We start from the raw sequence: 26902 nt of genomic DNA on the forward strand, positions 1-26902 counted from the left end.
ATTAGCTGTAGAGACACGGAAGGCACTGTCAGTCTTCTCAAAGATGTAGATAAGATAAGGAAGCACCTCTTCAAAGTGCTTAGCAAACAGAACTTTTTACTCTATATCAATAAAAACTAAGCTACTAAAATATGATCAGCAAGCACCTCTTCAAAGTGCTTAGCAAACAGAATTTTTAACTTAATATCATTAAAAAAAGCTACTATATAAAAAGAAAGAAATAGAAAACAAATAAATTGGGACATAAATAATGTAAAGATAGAAAAAGAAAAAAAGGAAACACAGAAGTGAAAAACCTTCAGGCATTTATAATGTCACTATGGTATCAGTTTAGGTTTCCAGGGGAACCGAAACGGAAATGGTTGGAATTTAGCAGAGAAAAGAGATAAACTTATGAGCCTGCTGGATTTGGTTGCAGAGAAAATGTAAGAAAGGGGCGTTGAGGGGTGTGTTTGTTACCATTTGGAGGCGTTGACGCCGTTGCGGAAGAGAGAGAGAGTAAGCTTCATGAGCTTCTTGGAATGAGCAGTGGCGGCACTCGCCACGGTCATGGCTTGCACCCTTCGCCGTCGCCCTTGTCCGGTTGTCCCTGCCGTTGCAGAAGAGACAGTAATGAAGGAAGAAACAAGGAGTGTTTAGAAGGGCTCTATGTGTTTACGAAGCAATAAAGAAACGAAACATTGGGTTACTTTGAGCTTTGCTGAATCTTTTGTTGTGCTTGTTAGGTCCCACTCTCCCCGCCACCTACTTGGTCTGGTTTGCGAGCGCCGCGGGGGACAAACAAAGTAGCCGTTATGTGAATTGACACGTTGGAATAAACTAGTGGGTAAAGGGCCTTTATTAATCAGAATCCGATGCACGTTATGTTTCTTAGATTTTGGCTAAAACTTGGAGAGAAAGAAACCCATTTCCGTACCCGTATTTATCTGATTGGGCCAATGATACGCAATCTTTGGACCCAAAAACTCAATGTTGAATAATAAAAAAAAAAAATATATATATATATATATCGAGGATTTTGATAGAATACTATATTTCTTTTTTTCTTAAATCATAAATAAAAAGTATTTTTACATAAATTTAATATTTTATTCTCAAAGATTATTACCTCATTCCTACTTTATTATATTTGGCAATCTAAATATGTGCTTTCAACAACAGCAAAGTTAAAATTATTATTATTATTATTTAAAATTAAGATTTATATTTAAAACATTATCAATGCATAACTATTATACATTATCAACACATCATAAATTATTATCTAATTAATTTATTTTAGCATAAATAAATGTTTAAAATTTAAGAATATTTATTTTTAAAAATTCTAAAATTTTAAATTTGTTGATAAATAATGTGGTAATTTGTAGTATACTGAAAGCGTATCATTAAAATTAAGTCAACTAATAAATCTTTATGTTGCAATTATACATGAAGTAAAGTTTCTTCAAAATAAAATTGGTTAAATAATTTCTCGAGAGTGAAAACTAACAGGTGATATACTTCCTAAATCACGATAAAATGCGTTAATTGGTGAACATTAAACAGGCTTACCCCTGAATTATTTTCCTAACACCAGAAGGATTTACATGGTCAAATAATACATTACTTGGTGAACACTGAACAGGTTTACCCAATACCCATGACTTTTTTTCCTAAAAGGAGAAGGATTTGCATGGTCTCTATATATAGAAACCTTTCTCAGGTTCTACCATCCTTATTTCTTTTCAACAAACTCCATTGAGACTTAAGAGTTGAGGTTGGCGAGAGAGTTTCGTTTTCTTTTTGGTGACGGAATTAGGGTTTACGCTTTTGAACCCAAAACAGAGAAGTTTGTTTCCTTGGTGCTTGCTTACTCAAGAATGGATTACAAGCCCTTCGATGCTTTGTCCCCTCCGGCCAAAGCCAGGCCAAAAGAAAAAGACCCAGTTTGCGAAGAGAGCTATGTTTCATTGGAATTGTCTCTCTCACTTGATTATACGTCCACTGCAATTGCAACTGACAAGGGAAAAGAAGAAATTTTTGAAGCTGGGAAGAATAATTATGGCAGTATTGATCAATATCTAAGAAAAGAAGATAAGATGAACAACATTATTGTAGAGAAGAAAACCGAGGGTACTTATTTGGAACCGTGCGATATTTCGTTAGAATTGTCGCAGGATAATTTTTGGGAGTCCAAAGAAAAATGCCGGGCAACTGATGAAGGGAACGAGGAGAGTTTTGAAGTCGGCGAACATAGCAGCCAATATCAAAGGGAAGAACATAACCTGAAGCCGAAGGTTAGAGGTCTTTCTTTGCAACTGAGTTTGGGTTTCCATGATACTTGCACTTCCAAGAAGAGGGAAAGAATGGAGTATCGTATCAGTACAAGAAAAGTTTCGTCCTGCAGAAACAAAAGAACTAAAGTTGAGAGAGTCGAAAAGAGTGAGGCAGTTTTGACTGAATTGAGGCTTGACCATGATCCTTGGTGCATTAAAAAGCAGCTTTTTGGAAGTGATCTTGGCAACATGTCTAGGCTCTTGTTGGCATCAGAAGTCGTACAATCTCATGTTTTCCCATTCTGGAATGCCGATCAACGTTCGAAAATTAAGGAAGGGTTGCCAGTTTCTGTGTGGGATTGTGATACAAACACAAAACATGAGATGGTTTTCAAGCAGTGGAGCAATGGATTCAATGTGCTTATCAAAAATTGGGTCAAGGACTTTGTGAAGAGGAGGGAATTGAAGCTGGGTGATGAAATTGGCCTTTACTGGGACAATTGCAGTTCAAGATTCAACTTTACTGTTCTTAACCGAGCTGCAAGGCATTAACTTCTTCAAAGTTTTTTTTTTTTTAATGGTAATAGTGATACAGGTAGTAGATAATATTAATCAACACTGAGTTCAAGTGTAGTTAAAATTTGAAAGTATAGTATTGGGCATCCTCATTTTTATGTTCAATTCAATCGTTTAATTGTTTGTGCTTATTTTCCATTAGCTGGTGATAATATTCACTAGTAAAAAAATTACGTTTCATGGGTGAAAAGCATACTCAGTTTCCCGTTTGCATTCCTAAAACACCATTGCAAAAGTTGTTCATGGCCAAGCAAGTCAACTCATTGATGTACTGATTGCATAATGTATTGATATAGTTAAAGCAATTGAAGGTTGAAACCATCAGGCTTATGCTTACAGGAAAAGATATAAAAGACCTCATCAAACTCCTCTGATTTATCTCTTTTTCTGATTCTAGAAGCAATGATATAATAGAACAATGGCAATCTTGTTGGAAAGGGCCAGTAATTTCAGAATTACTATATCTGTTCTTAAAGTGGTTCTTCTAAACTGGTGGCAGGACCTAGCGTCAAAGTAATATATACCGAGTGAAACCAGAAATTATTGGCAATGACTAAAACGAGAAACTAAAGCTCATGCATCACAAGGATTTGAAAGAAGCAAAGTATGTTTTGTATTCACATTTTTGTTATTTTCTTTCAGAATGTAACTCAAAAAGTACAGGGTGATGCTCCAGCAATTTCAAAAGTAAAAAGAGTGCACCCTAAATACTACTATTAAGTACTGTACATATTATCCCATATAAGTGAGACATTTCCATTACAGACAGTTCAGTGTTTCGCTATACATTTTGATTAATGTACATTATTGGTACACCTGAAAACGCTTAAAAACCAGGACTATATCCACCTCTCAAATCTCAATAGATTGGAGGATATAATGTTTAGATCAGAAAACTTCTAATGAGAAAGTATATTTAGGAGAGAAACTCTAGTGTGGATCAAGCTCCTAAACAGGCACTCTAATCCATCTTCAAAACTTTCAAAGATGGCATCCAAGGATTTCAGTTGTACCTGTGCAGATTGAATTTTCTCTTCCTCAGACTCTTCTCTTGAACTCTGCAGTAGTAAGTTGCTAACTGCAATATCGACTCTCTCTAACTCGTTCATGTTCTGCTGTTCTTCACATGCTGTCAAACCCTTCCGCACCAACTTGGAAACCAATGACCACTTTGAAGGCTTTGGCTTCAACAATGATGGAGAAGGAATAAGAGGAGGGTGTGAAAGATGGAGGCAGTGATCAAGCTTGCTTCTCCAAGCAATCGAGCCACTGCAGAGAGATGATGGTTTTGTTCTAACTGGGAAAAGTCCCTGAATATGTTATCCATTTGCTTCAATGATGCAAGAGAATTTGCAATTTCCTTTTTCATAGTCTTCCTAGAGCAAATGTAAGCACTGATATTGCTCTCAATGCTAAGCTCTCCTCCCTTGCTGCGTCGAAGAGCTGATTGAAATTCTCTAGCACTTTGTTTCATCGACAAAATGGCATCCCTTGTGTTACTGCACAGATCCAAGTGCTTTAATGAAAATCTAACAATTCACTGTCCCATTTCTCATTGTGATGCTGAGCTAAAGCTTGCTGGGTGAGGGGCAAATTAAGAAGATCCTCAATGCAAATATACAACTCTTCTAGGCCAAATAGAGCAGCGCAAAATGTTTCAGCATTTGATGATGAAGCTCCCTCCCAAGATCTAAGCTTCTTCAGCTCCTCTTTTAGTCTAAACGTGCTTGGTTGTGATCTAGCTGGGAAGCTGATGGATCGGACACTGTATTGTTTAATAGACTTTGAGGAGAAAGCAGCCATTGTCACTCTTTTAATTCTAGAAATACTCAAGTAAGATGGAGGCTGAGTTCTATTCTCCATTACCATGTATTTATACCAACAAATTTGGAGATGGGAAGGAACCAGAAATCACTGTAGGCCCATGTGCAAATGTGAAAGGCATGTGAAGACCGTGGGAATTTTCCTGTAAAATGTATTATGTTGTCACACATCCCATTAAAAATGACTCATAAACTTGCCTTATTAAATATCATCTCATGGTTCTGATTTGGGTACGGTGTATCTCACTTTTATGATTTTGTTTTTCACACACTCTGGATTCATTAGACCACTGTGCAATTTTGATCATCTAATGCACCACCGCCACTGCCAAACGCCGACCTAGATATTTTTCTATTGTTCAAATTCATGGAAGTTGGCTAACATTTAAAGAAATGCGGCCATTCAAAGTTCTCTGGATATGCAAGACCTTGCAACTGTGTCATTTGAGATCCGAAAAGATTAGGAACATTAAAAAAATGGAAAATATCTTATATATGAGTGCACGAGTGGTACCTCATCTATATGTTCCCTACAAGGCTTTCTAGCATAGACTTGCCAGAGTAAGACATCAGTCTTCTACTGGTTACATTATAATGTGGTACAGATAATATGTTTTCGGTTAATATATGGATACATGAATGCTACTACATTGACATATTCAACTTGTTAGGAATTAACATCCGCGAGGATCTTCTGATGGATTATGGCCAACCTATTGGAGGCAAATTTTATAGGGTGAGTTGAAGATAGATTTTGTTCTTACATATCTGTGTTTCACATACATTTAATTTCTGGTCTTCCATTTTGTTTGTTTATTTCTCGTCTTTTTTTCTCTGCATTTCCAAGAGCTACCTTGGTTTCGTTGACATTTAGAGTTATACATGCATTAAACTAGTATGGCTTGGTGTATAACCTTCTTTTAACATTCATCATGTAGAAATGTACGAATTAACTTCATCAATTCATCATATAGAAAGCCATCCTACAATGAGGCCACATCCAACAGCAGCACTCCAGGAGCCTCCGGTGCAATTTCGTTATTCCTATAGTAAAGTGTTTTTGCTTTGGGAAAGGGACCTGAGATGCCATATTTTATCGAATGAGGAGCCTAAATGTTGGAGTAAAGGACAATCAACAAAAACATATATAGAACTTCTAAATTCTACCCTCGTTAACGTGTTATGATATTAATTAATGTCAGGATTCCCTTTTCGTAGGTTCATCGCCAACACGTGGAAGAACGCAAGTTAATTAACCTTTACTTGAATAAGGAAATATTGTAAAATATGTACTAATTTAAAAGGAAAAGAAAAGAGAAAGGTGCCGCAGTTTTCTTGTGACAAAATCGAGAAGTCATATCTTGTTGAGATTCAGTCATGATAATAATGTTGGGAATATTGATTCAAATCTCATAAAAGATTTGTTTAGGATTTGTTAGAGATTTGTTAGATGGATAAAAAGACTTGCAAAAGAAGAATTTCAAGAGAAAGAGGATTCTTAATAGGTAAGTTTGACTTGCAAGAGAAGAATTATAAAAGGAAAGGGATTCTTAATAGGCAAGTTTGACTTACAGGAGAAGAATTCTAAGAGAAGAGGGATTCTTAATGGGCAAGTTTGTATGGTTATAAATAGGTGAAGTCTCTACATGGTTAAGTATGAGAAAAAGATGTAAAAGAGTTGTAGGATTTTGTGGGATAGACACTCCATAAGAGTATTGGGGCTCTACGTCTTATGGGTGTGTATGTTTGTTCGTGAGTGGACTAGAGGAGACTGAGAGGGTCCACATAGGTATGATGTATGAGAGTTTATGTTTGTTTGGGTTGAGAATACTCCATAAGACTAGAGGAGATTGAGAGTGTCTTATGAGTATTAATTGTTGAGTGAGGTTGATGATTCGATGTATGTTTGTAATTCTCTACAACTAGTGAATCTTTTTTTCTCATCCGTGGATGTAGGTCAGTTGGACCGAACCACGTTAAATTGTTGTCTCTTGTGTGTTTGATTTATTGTTTGATTTCGCTTCCATTGGTGTGATTGGATTGGAGGCTTTTAGCCCAACAAATGGTATCAGAGCTGTGGTGTTCCCCAACAAATAACACTATGGACAGGTCTGTTCTTACGTAATATGCCATAAACATAATAAGTTCTAGTAATAATCAAGACTGATAATTTCCTTGACAATGGTATTTGATCATTGACTAATTTATCTTCTCATTAGTTCATAAGTCATGTTGTGGACCTAAGAATTTATCATGAATATGCAATGTGATAGACATTCAATCTGTTCAAGTTGTGGACGTAGCTTTGAGAACTCTGCTATGGCGATTCGAAGGATATATAACAGAGGAAAAACAAAGGAAAAACGAAGAAACAAATCTAGTACTGTAAACTGTCTCACACAGATTATGAGCTTCATTTCATTAATTTATAGGTTTAAAAAATACAAAAGTTTCTTTAACTACTACAAAAGTTATTTGCCTAACAGTATGGATTACCATATACAGATCTATCATGCTACCTAAACTGATAGAACAAATTACGTAAGTTGTAGTAGAAATGCCATACCTAGTTGCTTCAACCACTAATATTCCTCCTTGACAATTTTGCTGGAAACACCAAGATTTTTCCTTAATGTTTCAAACCTTGCTTTTGATAAAGCCTTGGTCAAAATATCTGCAATTTGATCTTCTAACTTCCAATGCAACAGCTTCACTTCATTCTTAGCTTCAACTTCTCTAATAAAGTGATATTTTATCTTAATGTGCTTAATTCTTCCATGAAACATAAGGTTCTTGACCATTGCAATGCTGACTAATTATCACAAAAAATTTCTGTTGGATTATCTTGCATTTGAGTTAAATCCATTAGAATTTTTTTTTAGCCAAATTGTTTGATTAATAGTAGTTGCAACAGTTATATACTCCATTTCTATAGTAGATTAAGCCATAATTCTTTATTTCTTTGAGTTCCAACTGAACACATTTAATCTAATGAATAACACATAACCTAAAGTGCTTTTCATGTCTTCATTAGAGCTAGCCCAATCACTGTTTATGAATCTAACTAGTCTTGAATTTTCATTCTTCTTGAACCAAATTCCCGGTTCATTGGTTCCTTTGACATGTCTCAACACTCTTTTAGCAACCTTAAAATACAACTCACTAAGACTTTGCATGAACCTAGAGAGTAAATTTACAGCATACATGATGTCTAGCCTTGTTGCTGTCAAATACAATATGCAACCAACCAAGCTTCTATAAATGAACCATCAATTTTGTTAACTCCATCTTCCTTAATAAGTTTTTCATTTTGAGCTAAAGGGATGTTGATCGGTTTATAATTTTTTATCCCAAACTTATTCAAGATTTCATTAGCATATTTTCTTTGACAAATGAATATTCCTTACTCGTCTTGATAAATCTCTATTCCAAGAAAATAAGATATTTCTCCCATATTTATCCTATAAAAAACTTCCTATATTTGGTGTTTAAAATCCTCCACAAGAGCTAATTTGCTACTTGTCTCCAAAAGATCATCAATATACAAATAAACAATTAATAGATCACTACTGTTAGAAACCTTAATGTATAATATTGCTTCACTAAGGTTTTTCTTAAATCTTAACTTCAGCAAATGATCATCAATTCTAGAATTTAAAGCTCTTGAAGCTTGTTTTAATTCATACAAAGCCTTCTTGAGTAAATAAACTTTGCCCTCATCTCCTTTGGCAATAAAACTGTCAAACTATTCAACGTAAATTTTTTTCTCAAGTTAACCATTTAAGAAGGCAGATTTGACATCAAGTTGGTGTATTTTTCAACTTTTATGGGTTACTAAGGTTAATATCAAACTTATGGTGTCCAACCTTGCAATTGGAGCAAATGTATATGAAAAATCAACATGAAGCTATTTGGAGTAGCCTTTAGCTACCAATCTAGCTTTAAGTTGTTAATGGAACCATCGGCATTCAATTTTATTTTGAAAATCAATTTAACACCATTGATGTTTTTATTTGTTTGGTCTGTCAACCAACATCCATGTTTGGTTTTTCTCAATTATATGAATATATTCTTTTATGGCATTCTTCCACTCTAAAAATTTGATAGCTTTTTCAAAGCTTATAGGTTCAAGAATGACAACATTTGATCTTTGATAAATATTTGTGAGTAGTTTGATTCCTCTCACTGGTTCATGATCAATGGTTTCATTTTCAAACATATAATCTTCTTAATCTTATAAACTTATCATGTCTATAATAGTTTGTTTGATTGATTCTCCTTTTGACTTTTTCTATTTTCAAGCAACTTGCTTATTAAATCTCTTGTTCTTACTTATAATCACCTTGCTTGTAAATAAATTATAAGTCCTATAGCTTTTGGTGATGTTGTTATAGCCCAAAAAAATATAAATTTTTACTTTTTGATCAAGTTTGTCTTTTTTGATTTTAGGAACAAACACATAACAGATACTGTCAAAAACTTTGAGATGCTACACTAACAGTTTACTTCCATACTAGGCTTCGAATGATGTTTTTCCCTTCAAAACTTTTGTGGGTAGCTTATTAAACAAGTGGATAGAGGTATTGACTACCTCTATCTAAAACTTTTTGAGAAGATTTTTTTCAAACAGCATACATCTTGCCATCTCCATGATTATTTTATTTTTTCTTTTATTGACTCCATTTTGTTGTTGAGTGTAAGTTATCGTGAGTTGGTGTTAAATTTTTACAATTTCACAAAACTCATTAAATTTATCAAATGTGTATGCAGTACCATTGTCTGACCTTATGATCTTGATTTTATAACCACTTTGATTCTTATTCCAAACCTTGAACTTCCAAAATATAGCTACAACTTCAGACTTTTGTTTCATGAAGTAAATCCAATACATTCTGATAAAATCATCTATAAAAGCAATGAAATATCTATTGTCATTCAAGGATAAGGTTCTTATAGGACCACAAACATGAACAAGTTGTAGTTTTTCAGTTAACTTTCTTGCTTTGTTAATTATAAATTGCAACTTACTTTATTTTCTTAGCTGACAAGCTTCACACACTCTAACACAGACTTAAACAGTAAGCACGTTTCATACAAGATCATTGTGATGCATGAAATTCAATGCATTATAGTTGAAATGTCTTATCCTTTTATGCCATAAAATAGATTCATCATGTGAAGTAGCATATATAGAGGAGTTTGTTTCATGTCAATTCAAGGAAAAACATTTTCCTTTCATGTTAATAGTAAAGAGTTCATGGCCAATAGGATCATAAATTATGCATGTCTTGTTTTGGAAAACTAAAGACTAGTTCTTTTCTAGCAACTTTCCTACACTTAATAGGTTTTAATCTATTTTAGGCACAAATAGCACATTTGAAATAAGCTTGGTACCTATTGGTGTTTCAACAACCACTACTTATTTTTCTTTAACTTCTATGAAATCATCATTACCTATTCTAACTTTAAAAGTACTGGTCTTATTTAATTCTTTGAACATATTGATATCAAATGCCATATGATATGTGCATCCACTATTAATGAGCCATGCAGCCGAGGAGGTTCTGGTTGTATAGCAAGTTGTAACAAAAACTTGCTCTTCTAGCTATTATTGGTTGTTTATAACTCTAGTTTATTGATTTGGCTACTGCTATTTTTTGGTTTTGCATATATTCTTCATGTGACTAAGCTACTTACAGTACTTATATTATATGTCAAGTCTATATTAATAATATTTCTTCAAATGAGTGGTCTTTTTACAGTGAAAGCATGGTGAAAGTTTTTCTTTCTTTTCATTATTTCCAAAACCCTTGTTTCTTCGATCTCCTTATTTTCTTTCTTTGCTTTTTGTTTACATCTTGTCTTTCTTCTTAGCTAAAAAAACACCTTTTGTTAAATTCTCTTGTCTGATAGCCCTTATTTACTCTTGAGCTTGCAGAACATTGAACAACTTTATTAGAGTTATCTTGGTTAGGTCCTTAGAGTCTTTAAGGGATAAAATTTTTGACTCAAACCTCTCTAATAAATTAATAAGAACCTTCTTCACAATTCTTCTATCTGACAGCTCCTCACCAAGTAATCTAATTTTGTTTACTATTTTCATGAATCTATCATTGTACTCCTTTGAATTTTCAGACTCTTTCATCTTTAAGACTTTAAACTCTCTTCTAAAATTCAATCACTTGTATTTATCTTGTCTTGTCATTACCTTAGAATTCTTCATTGAGTATATCCCAAACTTATTTTACAGTATCACAAGTCATAATTCTGATGAATATGTCATTAGAAACTAAAGACTCAATATAGCTTTTAGCCTTGTACCTCTTTTACTTTTTCTTCAATATAATTTTTCATTTGAGTTACTATTGGATTTACAGGAAATTGTACTGATTCCTTCTTATTTTTCACCACTTTTCATAAATCAAAAGCACTTAAATACATAAATCAAAAGCACTTAAATATGACTTCATTTTGATAGCACATATCTAGTAGTTCTCACCAGAAAAAATAAGAAATGAAGGTAAGGAACAGCTTCTTGAAGCCATTTAAGGTTGACAAAATTTACTGGTAAGTGTTTGATGGCTTTTCACTCAATTTCAATAGCATATAGGTCTTCTAAGACCTTATAGAAGCTTTGATACCAATTGAAGATTATAAAACATAGGAAGAACAAAGGAAAAATGAAGAAGCAAATCTGATATTACAATAAATTGCCTCATACAGGTCATGAGCTTCATTTTATTAATATAGGCTTAAAAAATACAAAAGTTTGTTTAACTATTACAAAAGTTGTTTGCCTAATGGTATGGATTACCATACATGGATCCATCATGCTACCTAAACTGATAAAATGGCATAACAAGTTGCATAAGTTGTAGTAGAAATGTCATATCTAGTTGCTTCAACCACTAATACAATTTCAGTTCCAGATGCACAACAAATATTCGAATGCAAATTCTTTTCCTTTCCTGTTGATTAATTAATTCTATCTCCTTCTCCTAGATCTAAATGCTTTCTGAAGCTAAAACTTCTTGATATTTCATCTCAAACCATGCTTCTATAACGCTATAATTGAAGGTTTAAATCAAGAATTCTTAGGGTCCCTAAGGTCGATAGTGTACAGCCTAAGCTCTCTCTATCAGCCCATTAATTGTTTGCATAGAATAAATTCTTCCAATTTGTTAAAAATCCTAGAATATGACTCTTAATATATCCTGCCCAGAATTGAGTTGACTGAAGCGTTACAGTCTTATTGATTGCCTTTCAGCAACGAAGGATTTTCAAAACTAAAACTTGACATCAGGATGATTTGACCAGCGTATGGTTTTGAACTAACTTGTTCCCTTATTCTATTTCTGTTCACCCATTTTAATCAGCAATTCAATGATATAACTGGTATAAGCAGAGACAATTTGCACATGGAGTCTTTAAAAACCGAGGTAATAGTTTCTCTCAAGAGAAAAGTCCCAGTGTCAACAGAAGAAACTAGGAAAAGATAAGAGACAGAATAATTTGGATTGCCAAACTTCAATTTATATTTCATTCTATAACTATGTAATTTTTGTATAATGTACAAATCGATTGAATTGAAATTGAAATCCACAGGCATATCCTCTAAAACTTGGAAGCCTCAGTAGGATTTGGCATGGAAATAGCCATGATAATTCTCTATTGAGAGATTATGTTCAAGAGAGAGGTTCTTGCTTTGCTCAAGTGCCTAAACAGGCATTCTAGACGGTTCTCTAGGCCTTCAATGCTACTCTCCAAAGCCACCAATCTTTTACGTGCATTTTGCATCTTCTCAACATCGGAAATATGTCTGCAAAGTGCTGCATCAACGCTTTCCAATTCATTTACATTCTCTTGCTTCTCTTCACATGATATTACCCCTTTGTGCATCAGTTTTGAGACCAGAGACCATCTTGTTTGCTTTGAGGAAACTGGTGCCGACAAGAATGAGAAAAGGGATTGGAAGATAGCAGTATTCATTACGGTAACTTCTCTTAGCACCCGAATCACAGCTGAGAAATGATGATCTTGACCCAGGAGTGGTGATGCTCCAAGTTTGTTGTCCATTTGCTTCAATTCTGTGATCGTTTTCTTTCCCTGCTTCTTCATCTCCTTCCTGAAGCGAGTGTAATTAAGAATGTTATTCTCAATCCTTGCATCTCCTTTTCTCCTTCGAAGAGCAGATTGAAGAGTATGAACATGTTCCTTAATTTGAAACATGTTATCCCTTGAAATACCACAAATATCTAAAAGCCTCACAGATCCATTCAACAATTCATCAATACATTTCTCGTGTTGATGCTGAGAGAGGACTTGTTGGGTTGAAGCCATGTTGAGAAGATCATCCATGCATTGATACAAGTCTTCCAGTCTTGAAAGACCCCCAAAAATCGACTCAAATGTTAACAAAGATGATGCTTCCCAAGTTTTGAGCCTGTTCAGCTCATCTTCAATTCTAAGGGTGGTAGGATGTGACCTTGAAGGCAAGCTTATTGATCTTAAATGGTATTTGCCTGTCATTCTAATTTGCTCTTTTCTTTTCTTTTTTCAGAGCTTGAATTTGAGATGGTTTCTGTCTCAGTGAATATCTATTTATATAGAGACATAAAGAGAAAAGATAAGGCTAGGGTTTTGAATCCTAATGTGACCATCATGTGAGCCAGAGTGGGTTTCCCCTTTGAATTCGGATACCTTGTCATGTCATTCACCAGCAAATAGCTCAAATAATATGCTGTTCGTTTAGTACTTCCAGAATAATGAAATATATATGACGTGTCTTGTTGTTTTGTCATTTCTATGTTTCTTTATGCAGGTAACCTAAACAGTCATCACCTGTTTTGCCTCCCTTCCAGCCACATTATCCCTAACATTTTCAAAGAATTGCAGCTGCCTCACTTTCTGCGTATGTGGCCTACCTGGTTGTCTCCACTTGCAAGAACCTTTCAACAGCAAAACGTATTGAATAACATTTTTCTTGAGATTGAGATCCAGATCTGTCAGATAAACCAAATTCAAAGCTTATAATTTATAGGCTATTATATTTCCAAGATCTTGATCATATAGCATAATCGGCAACCCCTTGTATTACTATAATATTGTGTGCACGAGTGGCTCGAACTGCTATTGTCTCCATTTTATTTATTAACCAATAATGCTACATAATTGACCTTGCTTAGAAGCCTGAAAATTTTTTTTTCTTTTTTTGTAAGCAATCCGAAGGCATACTTGGGTAAGGTAAGAACACGTGTTGCTCATATTGCAACACGTGTGCCAATAATAAGGTCTATATATCATGGAATTCAGTGAATTAACATTTGGAATCTGGCTGTTTGGGACAGGTGCTACTCTTTCACGTATGAGGTAATATTATGAGAGACTGATGAATTGAGGGGAAAGGAAATAAAGAATGCTAATATCTAGAACTCTTGAGAATGTAAAGTGAAAGGATTATCGCTTTAAGCAATTATGGTTCGAGAGAAACAGATTAAAATTGCAGAAATAAAATCTTGATCTGACCAAATTGTTATCAGTCCTTCCCTTTTTCAAGTCTGATACAAAGTAATTTCAGAATCTTCTAGTCTGGACATTTTAGGAATTTTCTTTTTCTGGTCAAAACTGGCGGTAGAAAACTACTACGAAAAACGATTGGCATCCACCATCCTCACTAATCTCAGGGCAAAATCCTCACTCTTGACAATGGAAGGGAATTGGATTTTCTCAACAAACTAATGCAATTCTTGGTTGTCTTGTGGCGAACTTACATGGGAGCACTCACTAGAAAACGACCAAAACAAGAAACTACTAAGGTCCCACGAACCTCTTTTGCATTCAATGATCAAGGGCTTCCTTAAAAAGGCAGACATTTTCTCCAAGAAAACTAGTGTTCCTTTCATAAGGGATCATCCATTCCAAGCAACGCAAAAATCTTCCCATGTTTATCCTTGGTAAGAAGACCGAGTCTATTACTTCTTCATGGTTTATCTCAAGAGTCCAAAACTCCTTGACTCAAGTCTTTGAAATCTATGGAGTTAATTTCGTCGAGAATGGAACGGAGAGGGTGTTCGCATGCCATTCCTTCATTCATTCGTTTTTTATTTTTTATTTTTATGTTTTTATTTATTTTATTATTTATTTTTTTTTATTTTATTATTTTATTAAATAAATTTTGTAAGAAAATATCAATAAGATAAAAATAATAAAATAATTCTTATTCGATTGATTTAATTCGTAATGATCTGGTATAAGTAAATTTTTTTAAAAGAATCAGTTCAAATTAAGATTTTTTTGGGTTGAGTTGGAGATTAATTTAAGATGTTCCACCTCATATCAAATGTCCATGTAACACCTCTCTATTTTTTCTTTTTTTTTTAAAGCTTTTGTTTTTTTGTTTTTTTGTTTTTTTTTCTTTTATTTTTTTTTGTTTTTATTTTCATTAGATAAATTTTATAATAAAAAAATTAATTATGGTAGAAATAACAAAATAATTTGTATCTAATGGATTTCGATTCGTTCTGATCTAATTGATGTGCTTTCTTTTAATTCAAGATAGTTTGAGTTAAGTTTTTTTAAATCAAACTCAAATAAGTGCAATGTATAATTTAAGTTATTTTAAATCTAACTCAAATAAGTGCAGTGTTTTGGATATTAAGCTTCAACCTTAATATATATATATATATATATATATATTATTTATTTAATTTTATATTTATATATGTATTTTATTAAAAAAATATTATTTAATATTTTAATTTAATATATTATGTGTCATCGCATTTAACTTTTTTTTTATTTTTTATTTTTTAAAATTTTATTTATTAGATAAATTTTGTAAAAAAAAAATCATTGAATATAGAAATTATAAAATAACCTACATCTAATAGGTTTTGATTCATCGTGATCCACTAGATGCAATTTTTTAAATTAAAAATTTAATTAAAATTTATTTTTTAATAATTTGAGTCAAATCGAGATTAGATTTGGGTTGTTCTACCAGACTCTTTTCAGGATATATAAAAAAATATTTAATTATTTATTTAATTTATATTTATATATATTATATTAATAAAAATTTTATTTAATACTTTAATTTAATAAAAATTATATTTATATATAATTAAGTTATAATTTATATTAAAAATAAGTACACTTATATTTGTTTGTATGTTCTCATATGTTAAAATGTGACATAAAAATTTTATTTCTTTTATTTTTAAAACCTAACATAAAATATAAAAAATACAAATTTTATTTCTTTTATTTCTAAAACATAATTTTAAAAATAAAAAATAGTCTAATTCTAGTTATAATAAAGATTCAATATTCCTTTATCCTGTTTTTAAAAATTGAAGGCACACTAAAAAAATATATATATAGCTTTCACAGTCATGATTCTTAGTGATCCGTTAGACAGTAAATCAGTGCTATATATGTCTATATTAAGTTCTTTTTTTTTTTTTTTTTATTCTTCTTATATAAACCTTTAGAAGGTTAAACTCTGTTCTAAAATAGGTATGTGGGAATGCTAAAGAGGAAAAACTTAGTTATTCCTATAACAGTTCAAAGCCAGATCTCTGTATCATTCTCAGATAGGAACAAACAGCAAATAATCATGATATTTCTAATCACGGCTATATATATTAACAGCTGCATCATATATTTGTGTCGTGCATTCATGATTAAACAAACATTTGAACAAAAAGGGAGATTGGATATGATCTAAGAGAACCAAATATAGAAGGACTAAATCTATTTGTATTGTATTGCTGTCAACTACAATATAAATATACAACAATTTGGCATCACTGGTAAGTGATGATGTTAAGGAAAGTGACCCTATTTTGGACTAGACACTTGAAAATGCAATCTAATCCAGCTTCAAAGCCATCAATGCTGGCATCAAGAATCTTCAACATACCCAGCACCGTTTCCAATCCAGCCATACCATCACCAATCTTTAAGTGCCCATTGATGGAGTAAACAGCCAGATCAACACTCCCAACTTCATTCATTACCTTCTGTTCCTTGTCAGAGGACAGTAATCCTGTGGGAATGAAGTTTGAGATCTTTGACCATCCTCCAACCCTTGTCTTCATTGAAGGCATTGACAGGAAGAGCAGAAGAGATCGAAAAACAGAGATAGTAATGGAGCTTGCTTCTCTTAGGACTTTGGCTACAATTAATAGATGATGATCTACATCCAAGGGTGTTGATGAACCAAATTTGCTTTCTATTTTCTTCAATGCTTCGAGGCACTTGGCTACTTCCTTTTTGACCTTCTTCCTGAACTTGATGTAAGCAGCAACTTCAGTTTCAATACTTGAATCTCCACGCCTTCTGCGTAGAGCTGATTGAAGGGTTTGGACATGTTCTTTCATCGTCAACAATACATCTCTTCCTTTGCCACAGGTGTCTAGAAATGTGACAGACTCATCCAGTGCCTCCTCCACGAGTTTCCCATTTTGATAGTGAAGAAGTGTTCGTTGCGTTTCTGGAGAGCTAATGATTTCTCGGACACAATTATACAACTCTGCAAGGCCAACTAGCCCAATCTGAATAGTCTCACCAGAAGAAACAGCTGTGGATACCAAGGATGTTTTCCAGGGTTTTAGGTGGTTTAGTGCTGCTTCAAGCTTAACAGAAGTGGGATGTACCCTGGAGGGCAAGCTGATGGACCTAACAGGATGATGCACATCAGGCAACGAAGGTAAGCCTGCCATTTTACTTTACCAATTCTGAAAGCTATATCCTGGTGCTGAAATTGAAATGATTCATTAACCTATATATAAGAACACAATAAAGGAACCCTCAGCATATTCTCGTCAAGACAGTAACAAACGCATGTGATGGCATTGTGGGTGACCTAACTTTCTGATTATCTTGTAACATTTTTTGCCAACACCTTGTAACCCGAAATTCTTTTTTTATTCTTGTGGTCTTACATGGGCAAGGTCGACTAGGCCAGAATATGTTAACAGTGAATACAGGCCAACACTGCAGGCTGCAGCTGCAAGTCTTTGTCTCCTCAATCATCAATTGCACCAAGGTCTCAACGAATAAACATTCCGATTCCGATTCTTTGATAATGATAAGCCATCTATAAATGGAATCGTACCAATCCCCATAGAAGTTAATTTTGCAATTCATGTCTTTCTTCAAAGAGCCAATAACAAGAATAGACTAAAATATTCTAGGGTTACTTTAAGATAGGATGTTGCAGCATTAAAAATTTGCCCTAGTCATTGAATCTAGCCTAGGATTAGCAATGGAATCGATAGGTAATGGTGGTGACAGTGAAGGTTGGTGTCCTCAGGAGACAAGAAGGAGCGAAGCAGAAAGATTTCATTAATCTTGGAAATTGAAGGATAAGCTAATGAAGACAACATTTTATAGAAAATTATGTAAGGTGTCAGCTTGTTGGAAGAATTATGAGTGTAAACACCATGTCAAAATTTATTCTCCTAGTCTCCTCTAGTTTTCTGTATGTAACCAGCTCGTGAACGAGCAATACCACAAATGAAAATTGGCAGGAAACTTTTAAGGCCTTGTAAAATATGTTGGCTTTGTAAAATTGAAGAATATCTGCAGAGATGGAAGAAAACTTTAGGGTTTCTTTTCAAGTAAGGATATGAGATCAGTAAAAACTAGATAATGATTGGGGTGTTTATTTTTCAGACACTAATGTTGCAAACTCACATGCCCATCCAATCAGAGGGAAGCAAAGAAGCCTGTGCCACCAGATGGTTCAGTTAGTGGGCCCCGTAAGGCACGATTCATGCATGTGAACGACCTCAGTGCCGGAGGTCAGTTATTTTGTTTGTTCAACATGTGATAAGGCTGAAGAGGTGTGCAGAAAAGCAATTGGCTTGGCAAAGTGAGCAAATTTTTCGGTATGTTTTAATCAAAATCATGCATCATGGGATTTCATCTTTAACATTTTTTGCCTCTCTTCTTTAATTTGGCTGATGTCCATGAAAAAAAAATCAAGTTCCTTTTTTGGCCAAGATGAAAAAACCCAAAAAAAAAAAAAAGGGAAAAATCTTTAATTCTTTGTTGTCATCTTAATAGTTGATACTGAGCTATGATATGGGGCCCATGATGACAGCCAAGGGTTGTCCACCCTGATTAAAAAGACAGGCTAACTGATAAAATAATTTTTGTCATTCTTCACGTATTCAATAAGAAAAGCTGGTTTGAGTCTTATAGTCCATTTCGTATTACAGATTTTAATTATTCATAGAAAATAATTGTTATCATTAATGGTTGGATGTGAGACTGAAATTTTTGCTATCTATATAGGTTTGTTGGTGACTTAGGCTTTTGGTTGTAGGGATATATTTGTTGAGTCATATTCATCATTAGCTATTAACAGGCTTTTGCACTTTTCAAGTGATCCATGAGTGCCAATCTTTAATGAAGAGGGCATTTGTATAGGAAAGTCAATTTTTGTGCAGAATTTTTTGCTAACATGCTTCAAGAAAAAGAGTTTGGAGTTCGACTAGTTTATTTCCTTTCTAATGATTTACTTAAAATTTTACATAATGATCTTAATGAAATAACTAGGTCACGGGCTAAAGCGGTTAAAGAAAAAAAAGACAAAACTAAACAAAATTCCCATTACTGCCGACCATGCCTTTATTTATTTAAGATTAATCTATTGGACTAAAAGCCTCCAATCCAATCACATCAACGAAAACGAAATAAAATAATAAATCAAATACACAAAAGATAATAATTTAACGTGGTTCGATCTAACTGACCTACATCTACGAATGAGAAACAAGATCCACTAGTTGTAGAGAATTACAAACATACATCATATCATCAACCTCACTCAACAATCAATACTCATAAGACACTCTCAATCTCCTTTAGTCCTATGAAGTATTCTCTAACCAAACAAACACAAATCCAAACTCTTGTGCACTTTTTCAATACAACCAAACACATACCCATATGTTCCCATACATTATACCTATGTGGACCCTCTCAATCTCCTCTAGTCCACTCACAAACAAACATACACACCCATAAGACGTAGAGCCCCAATACTCCTATGGGGTGTCTATCCCACAAAATCTTACAACTCTCTTATATCTTTTTCTCATACTTAACCCTATAGAGACTTCACCTATTTATAACCATACAAATTTGCCCATTAAGAATCCCTCTCCTCTTAAAATTCTTCTCGTGTAAGTCAAACTTGCCTATTAAGAATCCCTTTCTTTTTAGAATTCTTCTCTTACAAATCAAACTTACCTATTAAGAATCCTCTTTCTCTTGGAATTCTTCTTTTGCAAGTCTTCTTGTCCATCAAGCAATATCTGACAAATCTCAAACAAATCTCTTATGGGATTTGAGTCATTATTCCCAACAATCTCCACCTTGACTCAAATTCCATCAATCATCTGTCTTCATGCTAGACATGTTTGGCTCCACCTACAATGGAAGTCTCACAATCATCTTCTCTTCTCTTATGTCTTCAAGTTTCATACAAATCAATCCTCAATTTTCAAAACTCGAACTCGAACTCTTTTCTCGAATCGAGCTCTTCTGAACTTGCTTCTTTTCATGTCTCAAATCATGCACTTCCCAAACCTTTAGCTCTTCTCACATCTCAAACTTTCAGCTCTTTCACATCTCGAACCTTCGACTCTTTTCACATCTTGAATCTTCAACTCTTCTCACATTTCAAACCTTCAGCTCTGATATCACTTGTCATTTGTCTTCATGCTAGACATGCTTGGCTCCACCTACAATGAAAGTCTCATAATCATCTTCTCTTCTCTTGTGTCTTCACGCTTCATACAAATCAATCCTCAATCTTCAAAACTCGAACTCAAACTCTTTTCTCGAATCGAGCTCTTCTGAACTTGCTTCTTTCCATGTCTCAAATCATGCACTTCCCAAACCTTTAGCTCTTCCCACATCTCGAACTTTCAGCTCTTTCACATCTTGAACTTTCAGCTCTTTAACATCTCGAATCTTCGGCTCTTTTCATATCTTGAATCTTCAACTCTTCTCACATTTCAAACCTTCAGCTCTGATACCACTTGTTAGGGAACACCACAGCTCTGATACCATTTGTTGGGCTAAAAGCCTCCAATCCAATCACACCAGCGGAAGCGAAATCAAACAATAAATCAAACACACAAGAGACAACAATTTAACGTGATTCGATCCAACTGACCTACATCCACGGATGAGAAACAAGATCCACTAGTTGTAGAGAATTACAAACATACATCATATCATCAACCTCACTCAATAATCAATACTCATAAGACACTCTCAATCTCCTTTAGTCCTATGAAATATTTTCTACCCAAACAAACACAAACCCAAACTCTTGTGCACCTTTTCAACACAACTAAACACATACCCATATGTTCCCATACATTATACCTATGTGGACCCTCTCAATCTCCTCTAGTCCACTCACAAACAAACATACACACTCACAAGACGTAGAGTCTCAATACTCCTATGGGATGTCTATCTCACAAAACCCTACAACTCTCTTACATCTTTTTCTCATACTTAACCCTGTAGAGACTTTACCTATTTATAACCATACAAACTTGCCCATTAAGAATCCCTTTCCTCTTAGAATTCTTCTCGTGTAAGTCAAACTTGCCTATTAAGAATCATTTTTCTTTTAGAATTCTTCTCTTGCAAGTCAAACTTACCTATTAAGAATCCTCTTTCTCTTGAAATTCTTCTTTTGCAAGTTTTCTTGTCCATCAAGCAATATCTGACAAATCTCAAACAAATCTCTAATAAATCTCTAACAAATCTCAAACAAATCTCTTATGAGATTTGAGTCATTATTCCTAACATAACCAAGTTGAGAAATGAGAAGCACGAGCCATTATTCGTTAGCCAGTCCATACTAAATAATTGATTATATAATAACCTTCAGAATTTAATAATCAAATGATGTGCCTTGTTTTTTTTAGAGGGTGATTGGTGAACCACGTCCAAATTCTATTTTAAATTTTGGTTTAAAATCTCTTCAAAAAATGCTCCGTTCCAAACTCCTTTTCATATATATATTTTTTAAAGACACTGTATATGAATGAATTACATAACGGAAAAATTACAAAAAAAAAAAAAAAAAAAACACAGAGAGAATACAAAAATTACAAAAATCTAAAAAAAAAAGCAACAAAATCTGTATGTTTAGAAATACCTATTTTGGCAACCCATCTTCCATGGAATAATTAACCTCTCTTAATATGCTTTGAAGAAAGACAGTGAATCATGCATTTTCATGTTTTGAACAAGAGAAAATTATCAAAACTTAAAAAAAAAAAATAAATGCCTGATCTCCAAAAATATAAATTTCTTTCTCTAACCTTTGTCTCAATGTATAATGAGCAAATAATTAGTTTATAAAATTGAATCATAATAAAAACCAGCTAGATTGAATTTAAAGAATTAAAAAAGAGAAGATTTATTATGAATCTTAATCCATAGAACAAATTAAGAATGAATGAGTACGAAAAGTGAGGCTTCTTCTCTCTTCCTCGCCAATCGCCATGCGACCAAGATACCTACTATAGGCAGGCCGAGTCAAACTTGTGGCAAGATTAACGTGAAGAATTAGGGACTAAAATGAATGGGATGAGGTTGCGTCTCTCCTGATGATGCAGGAGAGGCTTTAACTTATTTGGGGCTTCATGTGATGAGAGGCTTTCAACGATCAATTCAAGACCCAAACCAGTTGCATGGCTAAAACCCTAAAACTTGAAATCATTGCATCCTGATCAATGATTTCAGCATCCTTGTCTGTATTTGGTTAGAGAGAATTGCATGCATTTGTGGACCTTGCTTTTCCCTGACAACTGCATGCCAATATTCCCAGTAGGGTTTATTATTATTTTTTTTTTTGGAATAAAAATTAGTATTAACCTTGAAAGGGTTCAAGTTGATGTAAAGAATACTGAAGAAGTAGATGGAACGATGTCGACAGCAACGACACCAGCCATGTTGCTGATGGTATTTCAGACATGTGACTCAAAGCATTTTATTTATTCAAATATGCAAAAAGAGAGATGATGGTTGTAATCAAAGAGTCGGCGTACAAACAATTTTTTGAGACCTACTTTCTTTCACAGGTGAGAGAAAAAAACAGATAAAACTGAAAATTAATTTGAAATTATAATTTTCAAATAATTCAAATTAGTTTTTCTCTTTTTAGGTCGGTGAAGTTTGAATATTTTATGTTTTGATTCAATTCAAGTTTTAAATAAACAAATAAAAAAATCTTAATTAAATCAAATTATATATTTATTAGTTTTATATTTTTTTAAATTTTTATTAAAAAAATATAATTATTTTATATTTAAATTTATTTAAATATATTTAAAATAATAATAAAAATAATTAAAAAAATTAATTTTAGAAATATGATGAACAAACTGAACCACTAAATTTTGGTTCAAGTAAAATTGATTTCTTAAAAAGGTTAATTTGGATTTTGAATCAAAAATTTAAAATTTATAATACTAAACGTTAATTGAATAAATGAACCGAATCCAATCTAATTCTATCCATTATTGCCCCTACTTTCTTGGTCACCTAAACAACATTTAAATTAAATAATAATTCTAATTTCTAACTAAGTTTGGCTTTGAGCAAAATCCAAACATGACATAATAATTTTTTATACATAAAGAGAAGTTAGGAGGAAGAAATATTAAAGGGAATAAATAATTTTTGAAAGTTTATATTTTAATGCAATGTTAGCCTATAAATGTAACCCGATAAGCAAATACATCAGTTATATCACAACTATTGTATTTTTATTTATTAATTAATCTATAACTTTTTTATTATTAATAGAGTTTTAAATAATTTGTGCAATCAATTAAAATATATAAAAGAATTGTTGTATACATCAAGTTATATTGCATACAAAACGTGAAATACTTCAAACTATAAACATTTAACAATGATATGAAAATAAAATAGCTAAAAATTTTTTTATAGCTTTAGACATAAGAGCATCATTGTATAAATGCAGTCTTCATGTAGAGTGACTATTGTTCTACAAAGTAGCCTCACTAATACTATCTATAATGAGAGATATTTCATGCAACACAGTAGATACCAGTAAACAAATCTATCGATATTGGTCAATTAGACATCAATTGTAAGTGAAATTTGTTGGATAAAATTTGAAAAGGATGTAAAAGCTATAGAATTAATAACTTAATTCAAACATATAACCAGAATAAAAGTTATAAATTAATAAAAGGTTTAGAATTAAAAAATTTAAATCATCGCTCAACAATACACTCAAAGTTAAATTAAGGGGCATGAACATGACAAACTAATATATTACACAATTAAAGAGCAATTTAATCTAGTGGTTAATAACAACTGTAATACACATATTGAATGAAAAGGGGTAAGACGTAATTCAGATTTCAAATGTACAAATAGGTATATTGAACTAATAAAAAAATATGTTATCCAAACTCCAGTAAAAAATTCTTATAGATTAATCACAAATAAAAGCTAGTCATGCCTAGTAATTGTTTGACAAATTGAAATGTAAAGACTCAACTAAGATAACAAAATGCAGATGAATTATTGTAAAATCCATTGAGCTAGAAAGATACAAAAAGTCGTTCAAATTTTACAAACCAAATTTCTAGTGTCAATATCAAATATCATAAGTGAAGTTGAAACAAATAATGTATTAAACTGCCTTAAGAGATAACTACAGCAAGTAGATTGTAAAAGAAAAAAAAAAAAAACTAATATAATACATTCCATCAATGGTAAAAAATATATATAACACCAATTGAAAACTCTTTTAAACAAAAATAAGATATAAACATAAAATAGAGGGTTGCAATAGCAAATTATATCAAATGATTACATTTTTAAAAAAAATTATAAATAGCATATAACAATACTTTAAATGATAAAGTTTTAATAGATATCCCAAAAAAATTGAATAAGCATAATAAAAACATTATTTGAGGAAACATTTTTTATAATCTTGTAATAAACATTTCATTGAAATCTGACTTAACGTAAGTGTACTATGACATCGATAATAACCTGGCAAGAGATATTAAATGTAACATTAAAGGAAACAACTAAGATTTTTAGTGTTTAACTAAGAACCTGAAGAAAGCCTATTGTAAGAAGAAAGATTGCAACAAACATAGGCAGGTATCGATTGCTTAAAAGAGCTGAGATTCCATTGAATGCATAACAATTGAATAAGAAAAAGATAAACATAATTAAAGCTTTTAAAAAACGTTCAAAACTGCAAACACACAATAAAACTTTTATCCACAAAACATCAATTGAACATAATGAAAAAAAATAAATTGAAGCATTAGACAATGATAAGGTAGATGAGCATAATACTTACAAAAAGGTTCAAATTAAAAAGATTCCCAAAGAAGAATTTGGAGACTCTGTAACCATAATAATTTAATAACATAGAGATAAATTGTGATGAACAAACAGTTTCCAATAAAGTAATAAATGACCATAGTAAACTATGAATGCAGACACATAATGAAAACTGTTTGTTATACAACTATTAATTGATTGAATATATGAATTGGGAGCTTCGAAACAACTAAAATAGTTGGAGAGCTTGCATGTATCAATTGTCACTTGTATTCATATCAAGGCAACCATTTAAATCTCAATAACACAACAATTAAAAAGCAACACGAACATCGTTGGAAAAGTTAAAATTTGATCATGACTAACCAAAAATTATAAGAAAATAAACTAAAATAGTGAAAAAAAACCCAAAACAGAACATACCACAAAAGCATAGTGTACTAAAATTTCATCTGGACATTTCATCAAACACTAAAGTTATAAAGTGGCATACAAATCAAAATAAGAGCACTTGTATACAAACAACACCAACCAGCAACACATACATTTTCCACTAAGTTTACTTTACAAATTTAATCAAAAACCAATATTGACGAAGAACACAATATCATAAAATTAAATGCTAACAACCATTATTAGCTAGCAAGCAACATATTACATCAAAAATAAAAAATAATAAAAAAAACTACAACCCACAAGTATGCAAAAGAAACCCCTTGATGTAAATAGCAGAAAACCTAAAAACCAAACCCATCTAAACGGAAAAAACAAAAAGGAGAAGACTTTGTAAAAAATAAAAATAGATAACCCAGCAAAACCTACGAAGACAAAAAACCAAAACAAATATAAGAAAGATTAAGGAGGCACAATTTTGTCATTCAAAATAGAAGGAAGAATCTGTGGTTACAAAAATAAATCATAAAAAAATGAGAAAAAAAAGAAACGAAATGCTATTTGAAAATCCAAAGGTTTTCACCTTCTTGTTCTTCCTTATTCTTCTGCATTAGAAAAAAAAAAAAGCAAAAGTAAGAAGGTGGATGAGAAATGACGTGAAGAGGAAAAAGAAATTATGGATTAGGTGGTGGGTAGAAGTACAAAAAAATGAAAAAGAGGAAAAATGAAAAAAAAAAAAAAAAAAGGTGAGAGCTAATGGTAAATGGCAGGGAAACGTGAAGAGGAAAAAAGGGGATGGCTTAGTTATGGAGTTGCAGAACAAGAAAAAACGGGCAGAAGATACGGTGACATATTGGTGGCGTGGCTGGTCATAGAAGGGGTGGTCAAAATGAGTAAAATTAAAATTGTGGATTCAAAAATAAATTGCCTGTTTTTAAAATTTTTCAGTGTTATATACTATAATGTATTTTTTTGTTTTCCTTTTATTAAAATTTTAATAGATTTAACATTATTTTTTTATTCAAATGTTTTTAGGTAATTTATATAAAAAAAATTAGTTTATTTATAAATAAATATATTTTTAGTTTAATAATTTATTTTATTTTTATTATAAAGTAAATAAAATCTTACTATATTTTATGTATCTATTATAATATAAATAGTTATTTTATTACTTTTATATAAAATAATATTTAATTTTTAATAATATCAAATAAAATTATTTTTATATTTAAAACTATCAAAATTTAAATATTGATCATAAAAAATAAATATTTAATATTTTACCAACAAATCACGTATCAATTAATAAATAAAATGATATTTAATTTTTAAAAATTAATGATTATTAGACAAATAAAATAGTTTCAAATCACATGTAACAAAATCATTATAATAATAAAATCACCTCAGTAATTTAGTTACTCTGGTGGACTTGATAATAATATCCCAATACCTTATTGTAGT

At 32.3% G+C, this 26902-nt stretch overlaps 3 protein-coding genes and 1 pseudogene across 3 annotated transcripts; 1 reads left to right on the forward strand and 3 right to left on the reverse strand.

The window, feature by feature from the left end:
- Nucleotides 1–1579: 1579 nt before the first annotated feature.
- Nucleotides 1580–2810, forward strand: LOC149516416 (uncharacterized). Its single transcript, XM_089766252.1, has one exon. The coding sequence runs from the start codon at nucleotides 1863–1865 to the stop codon at nucleotides 2808–2810; it is 948 nt and encodes a 315-aa protein (XP_089622378.1). The 5' UTR covers nucleotides 1580–1862.
- A 923-nt stretch (nucleotides 2811–3733) lies between these two features.
- Nucleotides 3734–4740, reverse strand: LOC111293302 (uncharacterized; annotated as a pseudogene).
- Nucleotides 4741–12325: 7585 nt separating this feature from the next.
- Nucleotides 12326–13186, reverse strand: LOC111293303 (uncharacterized). Its single transcript, XM_022886088.1, has one exon. It carries the CDS (start codon nucleotides 13184–13186, stop codon nucleotides 12326–12328), a length of 861 nt encoding a protein of 286 aa, XP_022741823.1.
- A 3252-nt stretch (nucleotides 13187–16438) lies between these two features.
- Nucleotides 16439–17702, reverse strand: LOC111293305 (uncharacterized). The gene has a single exon (XM_022886089.2). It carries the CDS (start codon nucleotides 17380–17382, stop codon nucleotides 16465–16467), a length of 918 nt encoding a protein of 305 aa, XP_022741824.2. The 5' UTR covers nucleotides 17383–17702; the 3' UTR covers nucleotides 16439–16464.
- Nucleotides 17703–26902: the final 9200 nt, after the last annotated feature.

This window comes from Durio zibethinus, chromosome 10 (genome assembly GCF_047325235.1).
Source record: "Durio zibethinus cultivar Kanyao isolate XHJ-2024 chromosome 10, ASM4732523v1, whole genome shotgun sequence".
Taxonomy (NCBI): domain Eukaryota; kingdom Viridiplantae; phylum Streptophyta; class Magnoliopsida; order Malvales; family Malvaceae; genus Durio; species Durio zibethinus.

Coding starts and splice junctions, on each gene's coding strand:
- LOC149516416 (XM_089766252.1), top strand. CDS start 1,863: ATGGATTACAAGCCCTTCGATGCTTTGTCCCCTCCGGCCAAAGCCAGG.
- LOC111293305 (XM_022886089.2), bottom strand. CDS start 17,382: ATGGCAGGCTTACCTTCGTTGCCTGATGTGCATCATCCTGTTAGGTCC.
- LOC111293303 (XM_022886088.1), bottom strand. CDS start 13,186: ATGACAGGCAAATACCATTTAAGATCAATAAGCTTGCCTTCAAGGTCA.